Here is a 25,605-nt window from a genome sequence, read left to right on the forward strand (position 1 = left end):
CATGAAAATACTTAAGACCACTTGTGAAGATGGTGCTGCTCAGTGTGTATCAGGTTAGAGTTGCAGCTTTTCCTCAGTATGAAATTGAAACTTGTGTGTTGCTGTGAGAAGTGGAAACAACACTTCTTCACTGTATCTCATGTTTGCCATGCAAAATGATTCACTTACGAGCAAAACAGTTCTGTTGGTGTTATCAATGCTGTAACTCATTACACCTTTAAGCTCGAGCCTCAATAGGATTTCTGCAGCACGGATAAACACTCACGCTAGCTACTTCATTGACCACACAAAAGACACATTTACTAAAATAAACTCTCAAAAGCTATCTGGTCAAAACTTACCAACCTTTGGACAAAGGTTTAGTTTGCTGCACTGTGCTGCAGCAGAGTATGCTTTCTGTAATTGCAAAAGAAGAGATAATTAACATTGATGGATAAACCTTTCAAGCTAATAAGCCTGTTGCATTTGCCTGAAATTCAGTTCCCTTCTTCAAACAACTGGCCTACAGCCACATTGTTTCAAAGACATAAGAAAAATTAAGAACATGAACTTATCTAAAGCCTTTACTTATGTTTGATACAAGTCCAACAGATAGACAAACTCTCTGCCTAGCTCAAACCCACATTGTTTCAGGATGTGAGATGCCGTTGTAGAATAAGTCAATAGATTTAATAATAAAATGAGCTACCAGGAAAATATGATATGCAACAGAGCTGCTCAACAGGCCATGAACAGTGTTTTCAGCCTGCCCCCCTGTATAGCCCCAACCCAGGATTGGTCTAAAACCCAGTCAAGCTAATCAGTAGAGACAGGTTGAACAAAAGATGAAAAATCAGCAAGAAGCAGGTGCTTTGCTGGCAAAAGATTAAAACATGCAGAACTTGTAGAGATAGATGTGTAATAGTTAATGGAACAACTTGAGGGTTTTCTCAGAATTGTGCAGATACGGGACTTCAAGGTAAACTGAACAAGAGACAACTGAGCCGAGGTGGACCTTGAAATCTCAAAGATGAGAACTGGGACCAGACAAGACAAGAAAGCTGAGACAAGAACTAATTAAAGGACTTTGATGAACAATAAGACCTGGGAACCGAGACTTGACTGGAAACTTACAAAGATTTTAGACTGGGATAATGCATGATAAAAAGGTATATAAGACTGAGAAACTTTTGGAGGGTTGCCATTCACTGTGGAGGTGGCCCAACTCTGAGTTGTTAATAAAGTAAACCTAGAGAAACCCATGACTGAGAATTCTTTAACAGCCGTGATAAGGTGACAGGGTTTCTGCATTCACAGCTGGTGCCAGAGTGGTTCTTCCTATGTAGTCATTATTCTTGAATAGCACCTTTTTTTTTTCCAATAAACATTCACATATTCACCATGCATAGGAAAAGGGTGGGAAAAAAGCTGAAAACGTGTATTTTACCCCTCGTATAGGTAAATAAAGTCCTAAATCCATCAGATCTGCCAAAACAGTCTTGTTAGCGGTAGCATGATCTTCACACAGAATCCTCACTACTCCTAGCATTAAAGAAACATGGAGATTAACCACAGAAAACAGTTGAGCTGGGTGCTAAATACCTCATGTTTTGCATGCACAAACATTCCTGCAACTATTAAGAATGCGAGAAATTAAGGGAAAGCTGGTGTAAATATGAGCAAACTCTGTAAGAAAGCATTTGAGTGAGAAAGATCTTCAATACTGATATAAAACTTCATCTCTACAAGTCAACTGCTCTTTCAAAGAATAGCATTTTGAAGGAAAGCTATTCAAAATGTTCTAGTGGAGAGAGAGTTCTTCACTGCTGCAGGGAGATGGCTAGCTCTAGCTGCTCCATGGGAATAGAGCATCAAACAGTCCTAGACACACACAAGCTTTCACTACAATGAAAAAAAAAAAAAAAAAAAAAGCAGTTCTCAGATTCCAGGTAGTGCTATGAGCCTCTGCACTGCTAGCACCAATAGTGACAATGCTGGAGATCTGGAAGACCAGCATGCCGAAATTCATTTGCTTGGTTTGATTAAGCCCTTTTAGTGTGATCATGCTGATCACCTGCTGAGACTTTTGATAAAAAGCAGCAACAGACTGAGAAATGTGTTCTATCAAACAAATTCACACTGAATCAGCTCACTCCACTCTACACAACATTCAGTATAAACACGTTCGCTCTCCATATCAGCAATTCAGAAAGTTTTAAAACATGAAAAACAATTTTAATGAGCCATTTGACATGCACAGTTCTTCCATATAAAGTCCTCTTTAGGTTATTACTTTTAAGATTTTACCTAGGTTAACTTATATCCAGAAAATTTTAAAGGTCTGCTAAAAAGTATCTAGCATGATTGTGCATTTCCAGTTTTTCCATCAGCAACTGTTTAACTGAGCAGAACCCATCCATAGAACAGACAGCCATCCAACAGGTACACCTAGTAAGGGCAGTATAGAGATACAGCCATGTCTGTAAATCCTGGCCACAATCCCTGCCAACCTCAACCTGGACTTTTTGGGAAGGGTCTCACAAAGCTGTATGTGTTATAATTAATGGAATGACTTTTTTTAATGACATCTGAAAATTAACTTTAAACCCTGAGGACTGTCAGATGGCATTCCAGAAAAGTACTGAGACTCTACTATTTTTATATGCTACTTACTTTGAAAGCATAAGCATGATGTTAACACCACACTAACGTACCAGAGTGTACTTACTCAAAGTTTCATGTTTCCCAGTCTCCAGCTGTGAGGTGACAGAGCTTTCAACTTGACCTAAACCTTTAAGTGATCCTTAGTACTAATTAGTTATTTCAGTTCAGAGTTCAGATTCTAATACTGCCACAGTGAAATACATTTTAGTTGTTATTTAGCAGTGGAAACTTACTGTCTGCTTGTGCCCTCTCTGCACTCTAAATGTAGACATCTTTTCTCCTGTTTCAAAAAGTTTCTCTAAAAGAAGTTCTTAAAAAAAAAAAAGAAAGAAATAACTTAGGTAATTTAAAAAGCAGTATTATTAATCTAGAAAATTTTATCTATAAACTAGACTGACTGTAAAACTATATATACCTTCCAGAAGATACCCTGCACGTAAGACTAAATCCCAAATATTGGAATAATTGTGTTGATTCCAGCTATTCAGTTCCATACATCTTGGTGTTCAAGTTCCCAGCCTAGTAGCTGTTACTCCTGACTACAACTAACCGAGAAGGGAAAAAAGGAGAGGTAATATTCCTGACCAATAATGTTCATTAAACGTGAAGATATCCCTAAAGCTTAATAAATTATGATCAAGGATAAATAGCTAAGTAGTCAATAGCTTTTGCAACAGCTGCAGGAGATAATGTGCAGTCACAATCTCTAAGGCTTAAACACATTAAAAGGTTTTCCAGTTCATAGGTTTTTATTCTAACCTCACTTCACTCTATCATCATTGGGAGAAAAAAAGAACCACCAGCTCAACTCTCCAGTGTTTAAATGACAAAGAAAATAAGGTGGTGTCACAGATGCTTCTGTAACACACCTCTGCCTCACCACAGCAGCAAAGCTAGTCCCTAATTATTTCCGATTAAGCAGATTCTTTATACTTAGATATCCTAGTAACTGACTGATGATAAAAACTTCAGTGTTCAGTGCAACTCAGACTTGTGCTGTGGACAGGCATACAGCATAACCATTCACTAAAAGGAAATGGTACCAAAAGGAGTAGCTGAGGAAACAGAGTTTGCTATGACAAACATCCACAGCCATTTGCCTTCTCTTCCTTTAGAAGTCATCATTCGCTACAGTGTTTTTAATTTGGTGAGGGCAGAAAAGCTCAACCACACCAAACACTTTCTCTTTCTTGAAGACAAAGTTTTATTGTTGAAAGTGTTAACTCAGCTCTCCAATAGGTTTCCACTTTCCCCATATCGCAGTATTCCCCAAAGACCAGCCTTAGTACAAATAATCAACAACTCCAGCTCTCTTGACTCAGGGGAGCTGTGACAATTTACACCTACTCAAGACCTGCCTCCTTATGTTTCCACATTGAGACTGACATAAGATAGCTGCTCTGACACACAGCATCACTAACTGTTCAGAAGAGAGCACCAACAACACAAAGCAGTTCATCTGCTTTTAAGTGGGAGTTTAAACCTTCTGGATGAATTGAACCTCACATGTAGATGGCAAGAATGAAATTCTTATTTGAGAATTAAGTAACACATGAAATGGATGCGAGATGTTCTTAGAACACCAGGAGTATCATAAAATGGCAGTTTTCCTATTTTTTGCACTCTTCTCTAAGCAGCGCCTAATTTGCACACGAGGACCATTGTTAGGTTCACCGTTCTTCTTGCTTTCTTCAGCTCCCCACAAATTAATACAAATCTTGTCTTTAAGGTAAGGACTGTACTGGACATTCCATCTCATGGAGTGACTAATCCTCCTTTGAGCAAACAGGTTTGAAGAAAATGGGAGCAGATGAAACATAAATCCAGTTTGTCTTCAGTGCAAAGCCACTGATTTTCACCATTCATTTTAATTAAGGCTTCACCAAAAAGAAATATATAGTACCATCTTTAATAGCTGAAAATTAGCACACTCCTTTCAGAACAAATGGTCCAGGAGTGACTTTTGTGTCTCTACCATCAATTGTCTTCCTGAACAAAGTAGTATCTCACTGGCGGCCCTGGCAAGTCTTCCTCCCCATCAGTCTCTGGAGCAAACGATACTGTCAAATCCACATACTTCTTATCAGCTGATGGTTTCACAAGCTTTTGCATCCTACAAGGAAATGAAGAACAGTTTGTTAACATACCAGAAGGAGGATTGGCAGTGGGAATTCAGGGCCAGACTAGGATGAATTTCACTGCCAGCAATGAAGCCCAACATACTAGAAACCAGATTAAAACTGAGAATAAGCCACCCTTTAATTTTGACACAAAAGCTGTTTCTCCACCTGAGGTACAGCAAATGGTATCCCATTTTCTTGATAGACTTAGCCTGTTAGTGAGCTATTACATTGTTCGCTAACAAGTGCTCAGTAGAAAAGAAAAGAGAAAATGGCCAGTTTCGGATGGGATTCCTCACCGACGTAACTTCTCTTTGGTGTCCTACTGAGGTACAAGGCAAAGTTAGCGTTCTGTGCAGGATTTTGGTCAATGAGGAGGAGTAAGTTCTCGGTCTACCAATAAGGGCTGGTTTTAATACATTATTAGGGAGAACCACTCCAGTGCACACACTAGATACACAGTTTTGACGGAAAGTAACTCTACTGGAGTTAAGACTTGTTAAGTCCTTGAATTTTGAAGGCAAATAGCAATGAGGGGGGAAAACAGCCAGGATTTGGGACTTCTTCCTTCATGACCACAGTGTGAGTTTAAACTAGATAAGCATGTCACGTCTTAGTGCGACTTCCCCCCTTTGCCCTCCGCAGTCTCAAAAGCTACAGCTATTGCTTGGAAGTTGCACAATAAAATACTGAAGTAGAAGGTCAATCAACCTCACTTTCATTACATATCTTTGGATGTCTCAAAATTATTTTCTTGCCAACTTAGAACACTAGTTCCTGAGGCCAGCTCAAATGATAGGAGGCTGGGGGAATACAGTAACTCATTTCTATTCCTCACAGGTCACTTAAAGGAGGATTTCCCTTCTGGCTATGCTTTAGCATGCAGGTAAAAAAGCTGCTTTCTCCAAAGTACTTGTTCCCTTGCAAGAACAAAAAGCATTAGCCTCTTCTCGGGAGAGATACTGAGGTCATATCCATTTGCATGAGGAAGCCCAAGCTACAGAGCAAGGCAGATAACTACGTCTCTAAAAATTGCTTTTAAGGAGTATGCTACCAGTCAATGCTGTAATTCTGAAATTAAGACAGAGTCTTGCAATGCTTGTCATATTAAAGCAAGAGAAAGATTTTAAACACCTTAAGAAAAAACAAACACACAAGCAAGACCAGAGTTTGCTGTGCAAATATCTTATAAAGCTTTTGGGACTGTTTGTAACAGAACCCCAAGTTGCTGTAACTACACGGAAAGCTTGAACTGAATCTCAAGGTAGTAAGAAATCCTGATATTCACAGGAGGGCAACTTCACACCATGCCTTTGACTTCACTACACATCCCACTCATTCAAAATTATTTATAGAGCTGTAGGAAAAGGAATATAAACAACTACTTTTGAGATAGGCTGTAAATTCACATCTTAGTATGCCAGGCTCTCTAAAGCCAGTACCATCTTAGAAGCTCTTCTCTCCCTGGAAGTTTGAAGTAGCTTGCCCATAACATACTCTACTTTGCCGGACATTACCTACTGGCAGACCTTTGAAACAGTATTGTTCAATGCATCTACTTGATGTAGCAAAGCCTGTGAGAACTGGCCAGCATACACTTCACAGGAGCTGTGAGGAACAAATTTTGAGCTAAAGAAATTCAATCAAGAGACGAGAACTACACCTGGGTGAGATCTGGCTGTCACTTTGCAAAGGCCTATCAGTCAAAAAACAATGCCCTACCCTCACACCCTCCCAAACTTCCAGTGTGTTACCACCCCAGTTTCCTGTCAGTGAATAGTACTGCAAAGCCTTGTGAATGTCTTCATTTTTAAAAAGGGCTAAAGTGAGCTAGAATCTCAAGAAATTACTATGAACTGAACAGACTTCCAGAAATCTCAATCTGCAACCGATACATTAACTCCTTCCCAAATAAGTGTTCTCATTCCTTCAAAGCTAAGTTGCTAAATATCACCATTAGTTTTAAGCCAGTTTAAAAAAAGTTCGATTGGTCTTGTTCTGCTTAAACCAAGGTACTTTCCCCAAAAAAACTTGCTGTCAGACTTCTTTGGGTTTCTCACTCTGGCATTCATCAGCTGGAGTAGCATTTTGCAAGTCTCCTGTCCTCACCACAGAAGTGAATTCACTTTCTCTTTTTTCTTTTTTTTTTTTTCCCAAACGGAAGAAATTACTTTTTTTCTTTCCCAAATATTAATCACTAGCAACCACTTTGATAGAAAACACTGCTGTCAGATACACATCCTTATGATACAACCAGTGAACATAATTTGTACGTGCAGTGGCACCCCTCAATCCATTTTCCAGTTATACTTACGTCAGCTTTAATCTTTTAATATGACCTGGCATCACAGGAACATACAGCATTTTGACTCCCTGTACAACCATAGTTGGTTCAATTCCATATTTCTCCTGGAATTCACAAATTAAAAATTATTAAAGGACTAGGACAGCTACACAAACCAGCAGATACTACTACTGCTAATGCTACAACTAATTATTCAAAACCATAGAGTCCCAACCAGAAAACTTGCTAATGCATGGACGTTGACAGAAGTTTCATTAAGATACATTTGAGCCAATCGAATTAACAAAGAATTTGAAATTAGGCTTGGATGCGTTTACTTAAAGACATTCCCATTGACATTAATTCTTTCTAGAATTACTCTGGTTTGAACAATAACTTGATAAAAGAAAAAAAACCAAACCAAAAAAACCCCCAAACCAACAACCCAAAACAAGAAAACCCTCTCCTCTCATCTTGTATTAGCCCAGTAGATAACTTACTCTGACCGCATTTATGAAGTCCAACAGAGTAAAATCCTCTTTGCCATAAATTGTCCACCTGTCCCAGATTGTAAATGATATCCCATTTCTGTTTTAAAAGGAGAAAGATTGGTTGTTACTTTAGAACGTAAACTCAGGCACTTCCTTTAAACATGTACTGAAGAACTGCTGTCTTCTAGCGACTTGCTGTTTTATCTTGAGCAAAAATCTCTTCCCTCTCTACTGCTATTTCTCCAGCCCTTTGACCTGGCTAAAGCACAAGACACAGTAAGAACTCTGAGTAAACATGGTATCTGGCAATGAACTTACTGAGTTTTCAGACCTACTGTATTGGGTTTGTGTGGCAAGGTTTTGGTAGCAGGGGGGCTACAGGGGTGGCTTCTGTGAGAAGCTGCTAGAAGTTTCCCTATGTCCCACGGAGACAATGCCAGCCGGCTCCAAGACGGACCCACTGCTGGCCAAGGCCAAGCCCATCAGCAATAGTGGTAGTGCCTTTGTGATAACATATTTAAGAAAGGGAAAAAAAAAAAAAGTTGCGACAGGCACAGAAACTGCAGCCAGGAGAAAGGAGTGAGAACATGTAAGAGAAACAACTCTGCAGACCCCAAGGTCAGTGAAGAAGGAGGGGGAGGAGGTGCTCCAGGCACCGGAGCAGATTCCCCTGCAGCCCATGGTGAAGACCATGGTGAGGCAGGCTGTGCCCCTGCAGCCCATGGAGGTCCACGGTGGAGCAGATATCCACCTGCAGCCCAGGGAGGACCCCACACTGGGGCAGGTGGGTGCCCAAAGGAGGCTGTGACCCCATGGGAAGCCCACGCTGGAGCAGGCTCCTGACAGGACCTGTGGATCTGTGGAGAGGAGCCACCCTGGAGCAGGTTTTCTGGCAGGACTTGTGACCCTGCAGGGGACCCACGCTGGAGCAGTCTGTGCTCCTGAAGGACTGAACCCTGTGGAAGGGACTCACACTGGAGCAGTTCCTGAAGAACTGCAGCCCATGGGAAGGACCCACGTTGGAGAAGTTTGTGGAGGACTGTCTCCTGTGGGAGGGACCCCGTGCTGCAGCAGGGGAAGAGTGTGAGGAGTCCTGCCCCTGAGGAGGAAGGAGCGGCAGAGACAAGGTGTGATGAACTGACCCCAACCCCCATTCCCCGTTCCCCTGCACCACTGAGGGGAGGAGGTAGAGAATCGAGGAGTGAAGCTGTGCCTGGGAAGAAGGGAGGGGTGGGGGGAAGGTGTTTTAAGATTTGGTTTTATTTCTCATTACCCTGCTCTGGTTGATTGGCAATAAATTAAGTTAATTTTCCCTAAGTCAAGTCTGTTTTGCCCCTGATGGTAATTGGTTGAATGATCCCTCCCTGTCCTTATCTTGACCCACGAGCCCTTTGTTATATTTTTTCTCCCCTGTCCAGCTGAGGTGGGGAGTGATAGAGCAGCTTTGGTGGGCACCTAGCCTCCAGCCAGGGTCAACCCACCACAGTCTTTCTTGGTGCTGAAACCTGGGAACGTGAGGAATTCAAGATAAGGATAGTAATTGAGAGAGGTAACAGGGAAAACAAGGACTAAACACAGCTAGAGAGTGGAGAGCTGCATGACTGTGGGGAATTTATGTTGTTGTAATTGTGGTGAAGGGATGAGGGGTGGATTGTGCGTAAATTGTCCACTTTCTGTCAGTGTTGTGATGATGTTATTTTGATTTTGGTGTGGAGAATTCTTTTTTGTTGATGTGAGTGAAGTTTGTGAAAACTGTGAAGATTGTGTGATGAATGTACATTTTAATGATAATTCTTAACTATGTGATGCACAGAGGCGAGGGGTGGAAGGCCCTACTGAAAAACAGCTCTTGTACTGACTAAGATGCAGAAGTGTGTCCAGTCTGTGCAGACAGGATGTTTATTAATAACCATGCCGCACATCTAGCTCATCTAGATTTTTAAAGACTCGCTAGCAACAGCTTCCACTGAAAACAAAACTAAGCCCTTAAAACCACTATTTTTAAAATTAGGACAGAAGAGTGTCTGTCTGTGTGCTGTATTTTCCAAACAGGAAGTTCTTGAGCAATGCATTAGGGGACACCCTTGGCAGTACTAAGAATATCACTTACACCTTTAGCAGTATGTACTAAATGGATAATAGAAGTTTGATAGCAAGCACTAAGTGATTCATGATTTTCCAAGTTTAAAGAACAAAAAAAAAAAATAACCTTGAATATCTATAACGTTAACTGGAATATGACCATGAACTGTGGTTCTATCATAGTTCTGCTATGCAAGCACATAAGGCCTTCACCTGGTTATCTGGATTTAATAACTGTACAAACTTTACACTTGTAATAGCTCACCAAGTTCTAAGCATCAATTACCACATTTCCAAATACTGCCTTTCTGCCATTGTCCCTCCTACCTGATTTCCGTTCTTCTTACTTCAGCAGTTTCTGTAAAGACCATTATGGGAATGGCTAGGTTCAGAAAACAGTTCTTGTATGCATCAGCTGGGTAGCCACCCACAACTTTGATAAGTTCCAGTGCAACCTGCAGTACATAAGAATCCCATACATCCATGAGACTTGTGTTATCAACACTGGTTTAGTTAAGAGGCCAGCAACTATAGACTTAAATTGTTAACGAGATCAGCCTTTGTCTAACTGGCAGAGTAAATCACATCTGGAAATACAACCCAATATGCCACAGAAATAAATTCTGTTGCTGCTAATGGAAATATTTAAAATGTTCAAAAGTGTTCCTAATGTAAGGCTCTTCCAAAATTGTTTAATTCAAGACACCTCCACAAAGCATGCAGTTCTGTTGCAGTGCACAGATGTGAATTACTACAGAACAGATCCTTTCCACTCTTGGCCGTGGCACTCTGATGGAAGTTAGTATTAACTGCAGAAAACAAACCAAAATGCTGATCTCCAACTCCTCTTTCTGGCCAGCAAATTAGAAATAAAAGCACCAAGGGCTTACCACAACTAGAACCAAGAGTGACCTTTTGTATTGGTACATGAGAAAAAAAGATTATTAAGTTTGAAAGAAACCCATTTCTTTAGTGAGGCTCTGTCAGGGTAGCGTTAATCAATATCCAGACAACAGTGGTTTTAGGCAAGGACAGTAAAAGAAATATACACTTTAAGCATTTTAAAAAGCATACTCACCAGCCCTGATACTGCAGCAGTAGCTGTTGCAATTGCAGGAATAATCTTTCCAGCAATGCGCTTTGTTTTGAACCGATCTGCTGGTTCAATGTTGTACATCTTGGCTCGCAAGTTTGATGCTGCTGTTATGAAATCTATATGCCCATTACTATCGTCATCTTTTTCAAAGGAGATGGGCTTCATTTGCAAGTCATCTGCTTATGGAAAAAAACGGGGGGGAAGCAAAAATTATTATTAGAAAACTGAAGATACCCTAAACATAAGTTATAGTGAACTAGAACCTTAATAAATTAAAAATTTCACATTCTGGAGCTTGGTGCCTTACTTACAACTTGCTTTCCCATGCTAGAAGCAGAAATGCCCCTATCAATACCAGTTGTTAAAAGTGAGTAATGAAATAAATATCAGCAGAGCTCTGTAATTTCATTTTCCTTGCAACACCAGGAATAGATTGTGACAGTCCTATGGACATTTCTTATACACCCCACCTCGCTACAGCTCCATCGTGTGAGAATTCCCTCTGTAAGATTTATCTGTAACCATTTCACTATGGACTCAGTAGCATGGGAGACAGAGGTTAGGGTTTTCTCCCCTGTGTTTACGGGCTAAAAAATGCATGCATGTAGCTGTTACCCAATGACCTCTTCATGTGGCCAGGCACAAAAATGAGATCCAAGCATCCTCATTTTAACATATCTAGAAGATGCTGAAGACAACTCTTAACAGCCTTCACAATTTAGGGTAATTTCAGATTGATTCCTGTAAGTAGTAACTCTCAACCTTCTCATACAAGAATCACTTTAAGTCCATCCGGGATCTAGCCAGCACCCCTTCCCTCCTTACAGTTCAATTCCCTGCTGCCTGCTCGCTGTCATCAGGGTTGTACTTACATGCAAGTATAGCAGAGAAACCTAAAACTTGCAGCAATCTCAGAAATACAGAAGCATAGGGTAACGTTACGCAATAAGGACAGTTATCTGCATGGCACTTCAGAAAGCTTTAGATATCAGCTATCTGCTTCTTGCAGAATTACGGAACTGCTTTATCCAAAGACCTGAATGTCATACTACTGGCAGTGCAACTGCAAGATGTTACTAAGCTATGAAGCTAGCTTGCACTACTCACTTTCCAGAGCTTCATTGGATACTATAGACTTCTCCAGCTGGAAAATAGCATGTCTTTCATCCTCACTGCTGACTGGAATATGATCTGGTTTTCTTGCAGTTTCGTCAGTCTGTACAACCTGCAAGTGTGTGCAGTGCTTGAGTAATTAAATACATGAACTTTGTACAGCGCAAGCGTGAAGTGTACTAGATTTCCTGTCTTCCCTGCAGTCTTTCCTCCCCAGTTCAAGAGAGACAGACTCACTGCAGCAAGTCCAGTCAAGGGCCACAAAGATTATTAAAGGACTGGAGCATCTCTTATATGACTTGAAGCTGAAAGAGCTGGGATGGTTCAGCCTGCAGAAGAGAATGCTCAGTGGGATCTTATTAATGTGAATAAATATCTGATGGGGGGAAAGTACAGAAGGCAGAGCCAGACTCTTTTCACTGGTGCTCAATGACAGGACAAGGGGGTATGGGCACAAATTGAAGTGCATAGAATTCCATAAAGAACATGTGAAAATACTTTAAAGAAGAAAAAAAAAAAACAACCAAAACTGTGAAGATGGTTGAACACTGGCATAGGTAGAGAGGCTGTGGAGCCTCCATCTTCAGACATATTCAAAACCCCATGGGACACAGTCCTTAACGACCTGCTCTAGCTGCCCCTGCTTGAGCAAGGGGATTGGACTAGGCAGTCTCCAGAGGTCCCTTCCAAGCTCAACCATTCTATGATTCCAAGTCAAAATATCGGTTTTGTCTCATGAGGCAAGCATTTATGAGACAAGTGTTAACACTGGGCAAGAAAATATGAAAACACCCTGGAATATTTGCTAATTTTAAATGATGACAAATGCTAGCCACTGCACAATAACACTTAAGCTGTTTTGAAGTTCACACTTCAAAAATAAACATAAAAGTAATGACACTTCCTTTATATTACCTAGAAAGAAGTAACAAATAGATACTAGTCTTGGATTGCTTTAAAGTTGCTTGTTAAGTAAAATTTTACTATTTTTATTAAAATAGTATAGGCTCATATAACCTTAAAAAAGCTTGCAGACTTGCAATCACACTCATGCATGAAAAACAATGCTAGAACAAATCATTTGCAAAAGGCAAAAAAACCCCATGCCTTGCATTTAGCATCTGGTACCTAGATAGCTTAGCTGTATCAAGTTAAAGCAGTCCTGTATGACACACTCTTGTTTCCCCAAAACACATTTTAATTTGTGTTTATTTCTCATCAACATCAATGCAAGAAGTAGTTGGAGATGTGGGATAGTGCTTGTGGATTTTTTTTTTCTTTAAACTAAATATCACACTTACTTTGTTTGAAGGTCTGAACTCTGGTACCTTCACAGCTGAAATAATCTTCAAAATAGTTTCCTCTGACAAATCCTATTATGGTTTTGAAGAAAAATAATTTACATTTGCATCAACTCAAAAAGGCCCCCACAAAAAGATTTTACATCCAGTAGCATTCCAAAGAATACCAAAACCAAAAAAATCCCACAAATATTCAATGATGTTTCAGTGAAACATCATCACTGAAACACCAAGTGACATTTCAGTTGCCACAGTGAACCAGAGTGGTGTGAAGTGCCTAGCACTTGAAAACTGAACAGAACTGAAGTGTAAACATAACTTAGAGGAAGACCCAATTAGAAAAGAAAAAGGTTAACAAGAAAAACAAAGGATAAGCATCACAGAGGCTGTAAGTAGTAAAAAATAAAACTCCCAGACCATAGCTAAGACACTTAATTAAACAAATGCCTTAAAGAGATCTTCTTTCAATTCAGTTATTATATTGCACAGGAAATAGGTCCATCAAAATAAGAATTCCTGAGTTCAGTGCTTACTGAAAATACCCAGTACACTGATCATTTCTTCTCCAGGTTAGGGATTTAAATAAAGAAGACTAAATGTAAGCAGTTGCTGAACAGCCAGTGCTGAAGGATAGACTACTTTCAGAATCACTTTAATCAGTTCCTGGAAAGAACTGGCAGCTGGACATCTGGCCAAAACTGAACAGGTACATCCAAGTTATGCGATGGGAACACTGTTGCAGTATGGATTACCTTCTCTGTGAAAGGAACACAGTACACTGTTGCAAAGAGTTTTGCTGCGCTCACAATGAAACCATAGTGCCTGAAGAAAAGAGGAAGATAATAATTTTTGGTTGGTTGGTTTTTTTACTTCAGTTGCCCAGAGGTTTGCAATTATATTCAAAGAAGTCTTGAAACACACACAGAGAAACAGAATTTCCACCCTTCAGCGCACACAGTACAAAACAGATGACAGATTTTGAAGGACTTGGAAGTCCTCCCCAAAACTAAGTAAACTTTGATCAGAGAAGAGTTACTTAATGAAAACCTTATTTCCCTTAACTTCTGCAGTCAAGAAAACAACTACAAATGCTCACATGACATCACTATGACAATAAAAAGCTTCATCTCAGAAATACTTTGATATTTCCTATCATCTCAGTTTTCACCCAAACTAAAAATGGCAATCCAGACAGTTTCTCAAAGCAGGTGTACATATGCAGCACATAAAGCCTTTTCAATCCTTCATCAGTTTTTTTAAATTATCTGTAATACCCAAGCCATCTAGATCAGACCCAAATTGTGATCAAGAAGAAAAGGGGTCTCTCCACTAGGTCATTTTATGTAGTCAATTTAATTTGGCACATTCTGCATTTCATGATGTGGGCCAATGGGAGCAGGGGAGTATGACAGCAACAACTCAGTAATTTTGTAGTCACACAATAAATGAAATGGGTTGTTCTAAGCCATTTCACATTAAACGTTGTCAGAACTTCCCACAGCACCCTCCAATCCCATGTCAGTGGAAGTTAAATTACCTGCAGTGAAAGTATGAGACAGCTCTTCGAATCTGCCACAGCGTCACTAGTACCTATCAAGTACCAGTCCAGCTTCTACTGCAACAAAGTCACTGCCTTGCACTTTCTGCTGTAGGGTGAGTTTTATAGGATGCTATAAAATACACCAGTGACAATACCATACTTACAAAGGATCATTAAATTCAAACTTCACTGGGAAAGGTGGCCTCTTTGGTGATTGCCAAAACAAACCTGGTAAGAAGACATACTTAGGATGAAATCCTAAGGAATCAGGAACAGCAATGCATGGCATACGCCATGAATTCACAACAGCATGAAGGGACGTTTGCACTTACTTCCGTCTTTTAATCGTGTATCAAGAGGAAATGAATGAAGGAGCTGAAGAGCCTAGAGGAAGAGCCAGAGTAGCTTTAGTAATTTGTCATATACAGATTGACATGACCACAATAAATCAAGCCTTCTTTTTAGTAATTATGTGAAATCTTGATACAGCTTTTAAGACACTCCAATACATAGTTGAAGTAATTTAAAGAGTTAAGAAACCATAAGACGCCCATACCAAGTTGGAGAGCTTTAAGACACAAGTACTACTAGACAGAGTCACTTGCCCATTCATTCACAGGACAAAGATGACAAAGTCACCTGATCTGTCCGAAGTCCAAGCAAGACACTTAATCCAGTAAGTACAGAGTTCCCCCCATCCTGTTGTCACTTTAGGATTCCTGCATATCAATTCACAATTGGGAATGCAGTGTTTTCTCAATGTGACGACTACCACCATGGCTTCCATACACACATATATGGTATTTTAATACACAACATCATGATCACATCTTTCCTACAAAATTACACACACACACACACACGTTAAGCAACACTGTGGACCAGATTCTCAGACTGACTGACTCTTATTTCAGCCAACCTTTCTGTGACATCTTTGAGAAAATCAGGGATATGGAGATGAGTTCAGCAACAAAAGTTTAGTGGGGGAAACAAAGAGCCACTACCCTTTAGTAAAAGACATCTGACTAATGACTAGATTAGTCACTAATGATTAGACTAAAACTAATCCTGCTGCTCTGGAAAAACACAATACCTAATCAGCTGGAAAAATGCCAAGAAAATGGCATGGAAACTACTGAACAGAGCCACTAAGAGTGAGTTAATAAACCAGACTTAAAAGCGTTACAGTAGAAAGAAGAAGGGATGCAGCATTTTTAAGTTTCAAGTACGCTTCATTATTTATGAAGAGATGGAAGTGAGTGCAAAGACTTGGACACCTACTTATTAGGGCTACCAAGCTTTCTAAAATCCTCATCAGTTTAGCGCCACCTCTTTTCCAGGTCTTACCTACCTTATGACTAAAATACTTCTCAAATTTTACTCTTGCTAGTTCCACACATTGAGTCCAACTTCGGGGTCTTCTACTGAGTGTTTTAATAACATGAAAACAGCCTTCTAAGCTCTCCCCTGATTTTATTCTCTAGAAAGAGAAGGAAATATGAAAATGTTAAGACAGACAAGATTCCTCCCAATCCAGTCAAACAGTAAATATGTTTTTAGTAAGTTATAGGCAAAAGGAAACAGAAGGTCATTTTGTGAAATATTTTCCTTTATGTGATCCTCTCCACTGGGTTTTTCCCCAGGTGCTGTGGTCTACTTGATTTATTTCCACCCAGCCCTATGGACCAAAAGCCACTGTAGACTCACAAGAAAAGATACTAACCAACTGAGTCTAATTTATTATATAGTTGAATTCACTTGAAACTAAGCCTTCCCTTAATTTTTCCCAGCTGGTTGCACATCAGTGTGACATCTACTATATACTCACTAGCAGTGCCTCAGTATTTCTGATATTTCTACAACATGTACAGAGCACCCACGAGCTAGAGAAGCAGCCCACGCATGAGACTTTGGCTCTTATAGACACACCAGAAATACTGTTCCCATGAAAGATCAGCTAATGACTTGGCCAAAGAAGTCTTCAGGTTTTCTGAATAAAGTCAGAAAATAATCCAAATCTCACTGAACTTAAATAGAAACAAAATCCATAAAGCATTAGTTTAAACCCTGTATTTTACCCTGGCAACATTCCCCTACCTGTAAAACTTCTTCTGCAGACGGATAGGTTTGCCAGAATTTGTTAAACAATGAAGGCTTGTGAGAAAAGGAACTTTCAAACTAGAAAATAAAAAGAACAAATACAGTATTTTGCAAGAAGTATATCAGATCCCCCACCTTTCCAAATACACATTAAGTTATGCTGAATGCCAGTAAGCTTATGCCCTTACCTTATCTCTTGCCCACTGTATCGTATGCTCAATGGCAGCTGGGAAAGACTTCAAGGTGCAAAAAGGTATTTCTTCTTCTGGTGGATCTCGCTGTAATTAAGGAGAGTTGCGTGTAAATGCAGGCCTATTAAAGTTCATTGCTAATAATAGCACCAAGAATTTCTAGACTTTATAAGTTTAAAACTCCACTGTTATAAAATACAAGGTGGCTTATTTATGCTTAGAACAAAATTTGTTTTATGAACGCTAACATATCACTTCCTGTTTATAAAGAATAGGCTAAACTCAACATGGGAGAGCAAAATTGAGCTCTGAAACACAAACAACGTAAGAAATTGCCAGCCAGCTTTTCCAAGATGTGCAGTTCACATTCACATACACTCTCAACATGAAACACACCCTTTCACTCAAGGCCAGAAAGACTTCTTTCTTTGTGGATCCTAGCCAGACTGTTAGGATGCTCAAATTCCTGTCTCTGTGTCCACCATTTCAAGGTGTTCTCAGCCAGCAAATTTCTACCTTGTAAAGGCAGATTCATTTCCCCCTTCCCCATTCAAATGGAACTGTTGTGTATGCTTGTAGAAACTGTCAGACTAATTCCTGCTACAGAGGCTTGTGTTTCTCCTGCCTGCCTGTGGAGGTGATATTCACCAAGAACAGAATTAGTAGGCAGAAAGCAGTTGTAAGGAAGAAACCCACAAATACAAAAACAGTTTGCAATGCCATTGTGGGACTAGATTCTTATTTAGAAGGGAGTTTTCAAGGGAAAAAGAAGGAAGTCCGTCTCTTGGAAGTGCTTCAGAATTAGGACTTTTTCCAAAACTTGCGCTTCATGATTCATATAGTAGTTGCTTTTAATTATTGGCCTAGGTGTAGTCATCAGCTAGGTAGCAGACATGACATCTCCAGTCTGCTCAAATTTTATTCCCTGTGAGCTTTTCTTCTGAAACCAAGGAAGTAATTATTTCCTAATAGTACTCAAATAGGCCACTTATTTTAGACAGATACAGAAAGGAATAAAGAATCAGAAGGCATTATGGAACTAGCTACAGAAGGTAAGCAATGGTCTTAAAACACTTACATGACTATTATAGGACTCTGTCAGATGGGGCACAATAACTTCTGTGTGTCCTTTCGTTCCCATAGTTCCAGAGTCTATAAGAGGACGCAGGTTTGCTACACAACGACTGACATGGAAAGACACAGACTATCAGAACACAGCGTAATCACTACACTCTTGCCTTGCAGACATTACCAGAGTGTAACCAGAATTGACTCTAGGCACTTTCAGAAGAGTGGAAGGCTTACACCAAACTCAGGAAAAGAAGAGACTAAGTAAGAGGAGCTATTTCCAGTTAGATCAGGATACTATAAACATGAGCCTACCTGGACTAGGAGCATTAGTAATTCTTTTTAAACGTAAACGTCCCTACTTATCAATTTAAATACATATTCTTATGCATAAATAATTCAAACTTAAGACTACCATAATATTCTCCCCCCTCATCAGACCTTAACAGCTATTAATTTCCAAGAACTCACTCCAAGGTTCTCTGCCATGTGAACAGTAGCAGCCGCACAACTGCAGAGCTGGTTTCCACCATGAGTAAAAACCCCTTCCTCCCCCCAGGCAGCATCTCTATTAAAAAAGCAAGATAAATCTGAGCAATTTGCTGTCAGATCTTATAAGCAGCTGTAGATCAGAAGGATTAAGAATAGAAAAGCAGAGTTCACATAAGAACGTGAAAAGCAGCCCTCACTTCCTTTCCACAACCTACCTATCAATGTATCTCCTTGCCTCAACATTGTCCAAAGCAGTCACAATCACATCTTGCTTGGTATAGAATTCATCACTGTAAGTGTTCTCAGTGGCTGGACAAACTTTATTAATATATGAGTCAATCTTTAAGTAAGGATTGATGTTCAGAGTTGCTTCTGCTGCAGTATAGCTTTTCGGTTTCTGAAACATGTATCAACAATATTCAGATAAAAAACATCTGGGACACAGAAGTATCGATGACTTCATTTGCTGATCAGACAATTCACCGACAGAAATGTTAGCATGCAAAACATACAATAAAGGAAATTCTTTAATCATATAGCTCCCTCACTAATAAATATCTTATTAATCTAGGTTTATTTTCAGTTTTATTTAAAGTAGTGCATCAGAGACCACAAGGTGTAGGTGCTTAAATGGTGCAGCAGAAGTGTATCGAGTAACTGAAACTGATGCCATGTGCTGCCTCTCATGCTCTTAAAATGCCATAAGAAAGGAGCAGTTCATGACTGTCAAGAAGATAAACCCATTAGTTATTGTGACTGTGCCTATACAGCATAGACACCGAACACCTGTGAATAATCATATTACTGCAAGGCCTTCCACACAAAGCCAATTTCAGAAGCTAAACTGAAATAGAGTTCTTAACCTACCTGACACTTCTAGCTATACTACATTCAATTATCTAGGGATCAGCACTTAGAACAGAGGAAATCAAGACAGTGTGGCTTCTGAAAGGTTGCAGAGTTCACCTTCCGTTTATCTATCCATCCAAAATGTAATCTGTTCACAGATTTGCTAGACATAAACAGGAGGCAGAAAATTCAGCTGCTGAGTTTTGGGCAGGGGAATCCCTTTTCCCCATTGCTGCCAAGATCTGAGCCACCTTTTTTATTTTGTGCTGTGTTTGCAAGTACAGGGATAGTCTCTCTGCTTCTAAGGAATTAACAGTTTCTGTATCATGCATTTACTGAATATACATCTGGTTTTTTGCCAGGCTATTTACCAGCTTAATGAAGACTGAATTAACTCAGAAGATAGCAACTTTGGTCAAGTTCCATTAGCAGAAGCGCTTCTATTGAAAACACTTTTGCCAGTGCTGCCTATATTTTGTTGTTCCATTTTATTCTCCCTGAATTTCAATGGTACAATAAAGCATTTCTGGCATATTAACCCACGGCAGCTTCTTATGCAACACAGCATTCCTCATCCGATTCTCAACTTCGAGATATTTTGCTAGTCAAAGACACCAATACAAATTAAGATCACACTAGCCAATGTTACTCAACTGATAATAGTGGTAAGTGGGATGCCAACATAGTTCTAGGTATTGTTTTAAAAGATACTGGATTTCCTTAAAGACTTTAAGTCTTTTGTGGACAGAAGTACATACATTCACAAGTTCAGCTCTCAGTGGGGACACAAGACAAGGAAACAGAACAGTAGTCCAGAAAGTTTACTGAACAAGAAAGCCTACCTGTATGTGATGAGGTCGGAAAAGAAATTGCCTGTTCAGGTTGGACTTCTCTATCAAGTCTGGATCTGTAATTGTAACCTAAGTCAGAAGGGGCAAAAGCAACAGCTGAAGTTACAATTTAAGTGTAGCACTGAGCAATAATCTTGATAAAATCTCTACAGAAACTTGCCAAAACAAAGCACTCTTGTTGGCATCCACTGTAGCTAACAGCTCTGCCTATACTGACTGATTAAATTTTGTTTTAAAATCAAAATACAGCAAGGCTGCTCTAAGTGTGTTCTGCTTCTAATTGCATGCTACTTCCATGCTATGCTGAGGCCATTTTACCCTCTGTGCAGACATCAACCTGAAATAAGGCTTAGACTTTCAACATTTTAAAGTAGACTAATTATTTAATTATTCCTTGTCACATTACTTTTTAATAAGCAAAGTGAGGTTAACAGGTGACTTACCAATCCTTTGTCTTGCCCAGTACCGACACCGAGAAGTGCAAAGTTTTTTAGCATTTCACAGCCTATAGCTCCACAGCCAACCTAAAGAAAATGACATTTTTACAGTCAGAAACATAAGTGAAAACCACAAAGACAAGTATAATAGACAAGTCCCATTACAATTTTGGACCATTTATTCCGCAGTGGCACATGTCATCAAGGCTGCTCTCATTATTTCGAAGACAGTGGATGTTAAGCTGTATCGATGAAGCACTTGCAAAAAGTGTGTCAGTCATACTCACCAAGAAAACATTCAAATCATGCAGCTTCTGGCACAGAGAGTCTCCAATACAAGCCCTCAGGGCATCATACCTATCTCCCCTATGCAGGCACCAGGGACAAAAACAGAAGACTAGTAAGTTGCCATTTATCACGGTAATATCACTGTTGCCAAACTGCACTTTGACATGAACAAAGAAAATCAGACCAAGTCCCCTATAATTCCTATTCGGCCCATGTTCAAATAGGACACACATTCTCAACCCCAAACCTGTCTCTCCAGCAAACAGCACTGAACTAACTTTAAAAGACATCTTCCGTGCCTGCCTGAGACTCAGATGTGAACAGTACATAAAACAGCAGATTGTAGTTATATTTACCGTGGGAGAAATTCTTCACAGCTCATCTTTTCTAGAGGTGTTACAATGTCTAACATATCTATATATAGCTGTAAAAAAAAAAAAAAAAAAAAGAAAGAAAAAAACCCAAGAAAGACCTGTGAAAAACATTCATGTTATTTTCATTTAAAAAACAAAGTAAATATTTTCTATGTACAACAGAGTGTAGAAATTTAGGAGCACTAAGTTTTTACTGTCAGTGGAACACTATACAGCATTCAGTTCCCTACAGCTCACTTCTCAATTTTAGTGGACAGGGAAAAGCACCTGGACACAGAGGGAAAAAAAGCTCACTGAAACATGACCCGCAAGCTTTTGACTTCTGACAGCCACGTTACCCTTCCAAATTAGACTGTGAAGTTTTTAAATCTAACTTTATTCTGACACTTATCCTAAGAGTCTGAAAGCACTGCTCTAATGTACAGTAGCTTAAGCTGGCATCTGGACTATACCACACCTTTGTGGCCGTGCACTCCCTGCTTGTGGGAAAAAAGAATGTAATGTCTGAACCCCAAATACAAAAATTTTAACTAAAACTGGCTGCACTTTTATTGTACACATAAAAACATTATATTTTTTCCTTAGTTCAGTCTCAAGTTTTGTTCCCCACCCCCGTTACAGAACTTGTTCATGCTATTTTGATCATACAGTACTTACACACAACCATACATTCATAAGATCACTGTCAAAATAAGGATCCAAACACAAAGTCAGCCTTACCCACTGCTGCAATGGAGAAAATTTTCCTGTTACTGCTTTCAAGACTTCCTGGCTAGCAACACCACCCACTGCTGCAGCCAGAGGAGCTAGAAATCCCTGAGCAGTCCTAGATAGCCATTTCACTACATCTCCATTCACCTGAGGCTGAAAAATAAGACATAGTAACAACAGATTTATCCGTTCAATCGAGTCAGTCAGCACTTGACAGTTTCATAAATTATTGTTCTTCAGTAAAGAGACAGACAAATTATTTCACTGACTAGAAAAAGGGTTTCAAGTGAAGACGGATCCACTGTATACCCTGTACTTCTAATATGCATTTATCCAAAAACTGGATTCACATAGCCACAGGATTCAGCCTTCATGTCAGGGGAACGTTCAGTTGAACCTGTGCTGAAACACCATTCTCTTTCCTCGCATGGCCTTCAGAAAGCCAGCTGATCCATCTAAAGATGGATATAAAGACCAGAACAAAGACCAACAACTAAAGCATGACCTTTAGGCAAGTAAATGAGTACATCAAATATTACTTATAATGATGATGATTCCTCACTCACTTTGTTTTCCAGTGTTTCACTCACAGACATGGCTATTTTCAGCATTTCCTCAGCATCTTGAAGACATCTAGACACGAGGGTAGAAACAATAATGAACACTTAAACATTCCAGAGTCCTTCTAGAAACATAATCAACGGAGAAAAAAGCACTGGATACAGTAGGAAGAGTTTGGAAATTTATATTGGCTTTAACAGTGAGCATTAAAGATGCACTTCTAGGTGTTACAATTAGGTGAAGAACAGGAGTCTCAGTGGAGAAGCCCATGTGCAAGTCCAGTCTTAAGATTTATACTTTGTAAGTACTTGTCTTGTTTAACTCAAAATTATGCACATCAAGAACTACAGCTGAAAAAAAATACTGAAAATTAAAAACAAACCTTCTGACCTTTTTTTTTTTTTAAATACATAAGCTACAGGATAATTTAGGAATCACTGAAACAACTTTTCCATAATAACACCACAACATGAAAAATCTTGAACAGAGAAGGACTTCCTCCAGAAGCCTTTTCTGTCTACCTGGGCCCACAAAGTGCCACTGCTATATTGGGAAAGCCCTGTTACAAACCCACACATGCATTAGGTAACATTTTTCATCTAGATTTCAAGTTTTCATTTCTATGTCATCTATTAAGTACCAGACAGACAAGGTACCCTGCTGCACATCAAACCAGTAACTACAATAAAAGGAGAGATCTGTCTGATTCAAGGCTTCGCAAACACAAGACTGCTGCATTACCCAATGTTCGGTCCACGACCAAAGTTCTCCTGGAAGTGGTTCAAGGCAAGCATGGCAACATGGATCTGCAAAGGTGCCTGTTAAGACAACAACAGCTGTTGAACAGTTACAAACTCGAGAAAACTGAAGGAACCAAAACCATCTATTTGAACTCTTCTGTTACCATTTCACTTCCTTGTCTCTTAAGCATACCACCCCCAAAAAGTTTTTAAATAGGATTAAAAAGTGAATTTGAAATACCTTACACTAATGTTTTTTACAAACTGGGATCATAAAGTATTACTCGGTAGTAATGCAATACCCTTCACACACATTCAACACCCACTTCAACTAAGTCCAACTAAAGAGTCCCCAAAAGAATTTAGTAATGAAATTGGAAAATGCAGTAACCTTCTTTTAACTAGACATTAGACTGCATTGCATTTTGCCAACATCAACACCAAAGCCCAGCATTAAGGGTCAAAAGTAGAAAATCTGAACAGGCAAGTCACACCTTACATTATCAAACAAACAAAAAAATCATTAGATCAACATTTTTTAGTTTAAGATTTTAATGAGCCCGAGACTTATATGCTTTGCATGTCTATAATATTTAACTAAAATTGTGTTAGAGGCAAATACTGTCAGCTTCCTCTCAGACTGTAAAAATACCACTGAATCATTTTTTCAAAGAAAAAAAAATTATTCTTACACTGCTAACTCCAGTTTCCAACCAACTTACGATCACCTTTTTAAGATTATCCCAGCTTTGATGCCAGTGTGATTTTTATCAACGAAACACCATTAAATACAGCTGTCATGGTTTAACCCCAGCCAGCAACCACACAGCCACTCACTCACTTCCCTCCCACCCAGTGGGATGGGGGAGAGAATCAGGAAAAAAAAGTAAAACTCATGGGCTGGGATAGGAGCATTTTAATAGGACAGAAAGGAAGAAAATAATAATGATAATAATAACAATAATGACAATAATAATAATAAAAGAACTGGAATATACAAAACAAGTGATGCACAATGCAGTTGCTCACCACTCCCCAGCTGATGCCCAGTTAGTTCACGAGCAGTGATCCACCCTCCCAGCCCCACTCCCCCCAGTTTATATCCTGGGCATGACATCACATGGTATGGGATATCCCTTTGGCCACTTTGGGTCAGCTGTCCTGGCTGTGTCCCCTCCCAAATTCTTGTGCCCCCCCCAGACTTCTTGCTGGCTGGGCATGAGAAGCTGAAAAAGCCTTGACTTAGTCTAAACATTACTTAGCAACAACTGAAAACATCAGTGCCTTATCAACATTCTTCTCATCCTAAATCCAAAACACAACACTATACCAGCTACTAGAAAGAAAATTAACTCTATCGCAGCTGAAACCAGGGCAACAAGAAAAATCATTGTCACTTGCAAAATTTACATTCCCATGAATTAAAGACTTATCAAAAACTGAGATTTTAAACAGCAGAGGTGGCTGAGCTATGCATTTACAATATACTTTGTGCAAATCATGGATAACAAGCCTCTATGGTGATCTAAACCATAATGTATATTCTGTGTGACCACACAAACTGATACCTCACTCTTATTTCACACTTTAAACTCATCATTAACTACTACAGAATAGAGTTAGGAAATTATATTGTTCTACACATAAAGCTGCAGATTACATTCCATGTAGTTTTAACATTAAAGCACTTATGCCCAAATCCCCACATGTTAATTACCTCAGACTTGCTAAAATCCGCAACAAGGCATAATGGATTTGTTATCTGCTTCTCCAACCGTTCCTGGAAAAACAGAATTCGTGATAACAACACACCCACTTAAGGACACGACAGTCACTGCCACCTGACAAAACAATACTCTTCCTGGAGAGACTAAGAACCAAATATCCTTTCTTACTAGCATTGCTATTACTCTCTCTGTTATTAATGCCACAAAAGATGCATAAAATAATCATCTACTGCAAGTTTTGTCAAATCGAAAATGGTCAGAGATGTTTCACATCCTAGTGGCAAGACCCATCTCAAACTGCTCTGAGATCAGCTACCAGAGATTTTATAGGCAATTGGCTGTTTGCTTGTAGAACTTCCCCAGTCAGGAAGAACAGGAAGCTACTACTTCACAGAGACAAGATACTGAACTGTGCATTCTCATATCAGAAGCAGCTGGTCCTCACTCCTAGCTTTTTAGAAGAATGTTGGAGGGCAGTCAGGATCTACTTTCCGCAGGCCCAAAAAGGCACACAGTACCATGTAGCATGCAACCCCTCTTATACAG

The 25,605-nt window shown here is 39.6% G+C and overlaps 1 protein-coding gene across 2 annotated transcripts in view; it reads right to left on the bottom strand.

Moving 5' to 3' along the window:
• Positions 1 to 3,823: 3,823 nt before the first annotated feature.
• UBA6 (ubiquitin like modifier activating enzyme 6) overlaps positions 3,824 to 25,605 on the bottom strand; it is a 34,190-nt gene continuing 12,408 nt past the window's right edge. For both annotated transcript variants that reach the window (XM_069782293.1, XM_069782301.1), the window contains exons 12-34: positions 25,050 to 25,112; positions 23,334 to 23,410; positions 22,598 to 22,664; positions 22,041 to 22,184; positions 21,303 to 21,370; positions 20,946 to 21,024; positions 20,665 to 20,745; positions 20,213 to 20,290; positions 18,737 to 18,918; positions 18,040 to 18,145; positions 16,959 to 17,048; positions 16,768 to 16,848; positions 16,022 to 16,150; positions 15,003 to 15,054; positions 14,835 to 14,898; positions 13,883 to 13,952; positions 13,131 to 13,202; positions 11,824 to 11,941; positions 10,699 to 10,892; positions 9,948 to 10,075; positions 7,548 to 7,635; positions 7,078 to 7,172; positions 3,824 to 4,756 (exon numbers count right to left, since the gene is read on the bottom strand). In XM_069782293.1, coding sequence (XP_069638394.1) covers positions 4,621 to 4,756; positions 7,078 to 7,172; positions 7,548 to 7,635; positions 9,948 to 10,075; positions 10,699 to 10,892; positions 11,824 to 11,941; positions 13,131 to 13,202; positions 13,883 to 13,952; positions 14,835 to 14,898; positions 15,003 to 15,054; positions 16,022 to 16,150; positions 16,768 to 16,848; positions 16,959 to 17,048; positions 18,040 to 18,145; positions 18,737 to 18,918; positions 20,213 to 20,290; positions 20,665 to 20,745; positions 20,946 to 21,024; positions 21,303 to 21,370; positions 22,041 to 22,184; positions 22,598 to 22,664; positions 23,334 to 23,410; positions 25,050 to 25,112 — 2,262 coding nt within the window. In that variant the 3' untranslated portion in view covers positions 3,824 to 4,620. The remainder of the gene's footprint in view (positions 4,757 to 7,077; positions 7,173 to 7,547; positions 7,636 to 9,947; positions 10,076 to 10,698; positions 10,893 to 11,823; positions 11,942 to 13,130; positions 13,203 to 13,882; positions 13,953 to 14,834; positions 14,899 to 15,002; positions 15,055 to 16,021; positions 16,151 to 16,767; positions 16,849 to 16,958; positions 17,049 to 18,039; positions 18,146 to 18,736; positions 18,919 to 20,212; positions 20,291 to 20,664; positions 20,746 to 20,945; positions 21,025 to 21,302; positions 21,371 to 22,040; positions 22,185 to 22,597; positions 22,665 to 23,333; positions 23,411 to 25,049; positions 25,113 to 25,605) is intronic.

The sequence above is a fragment of the Haliaeetus albicilla genome, chromosome 1 (assembly GCF_947461875.1).
Source record: "Haliaeetus albicilla chromosome 1, bHalAlb1.1, whole genome shotgun sequence".
Lineage (NCBI taxonomy): Eukaryota > Metazoa > Chordata > Aves > Accipitriformes > Accipitridae > Haliaeetus > Haliaeetus albicilla.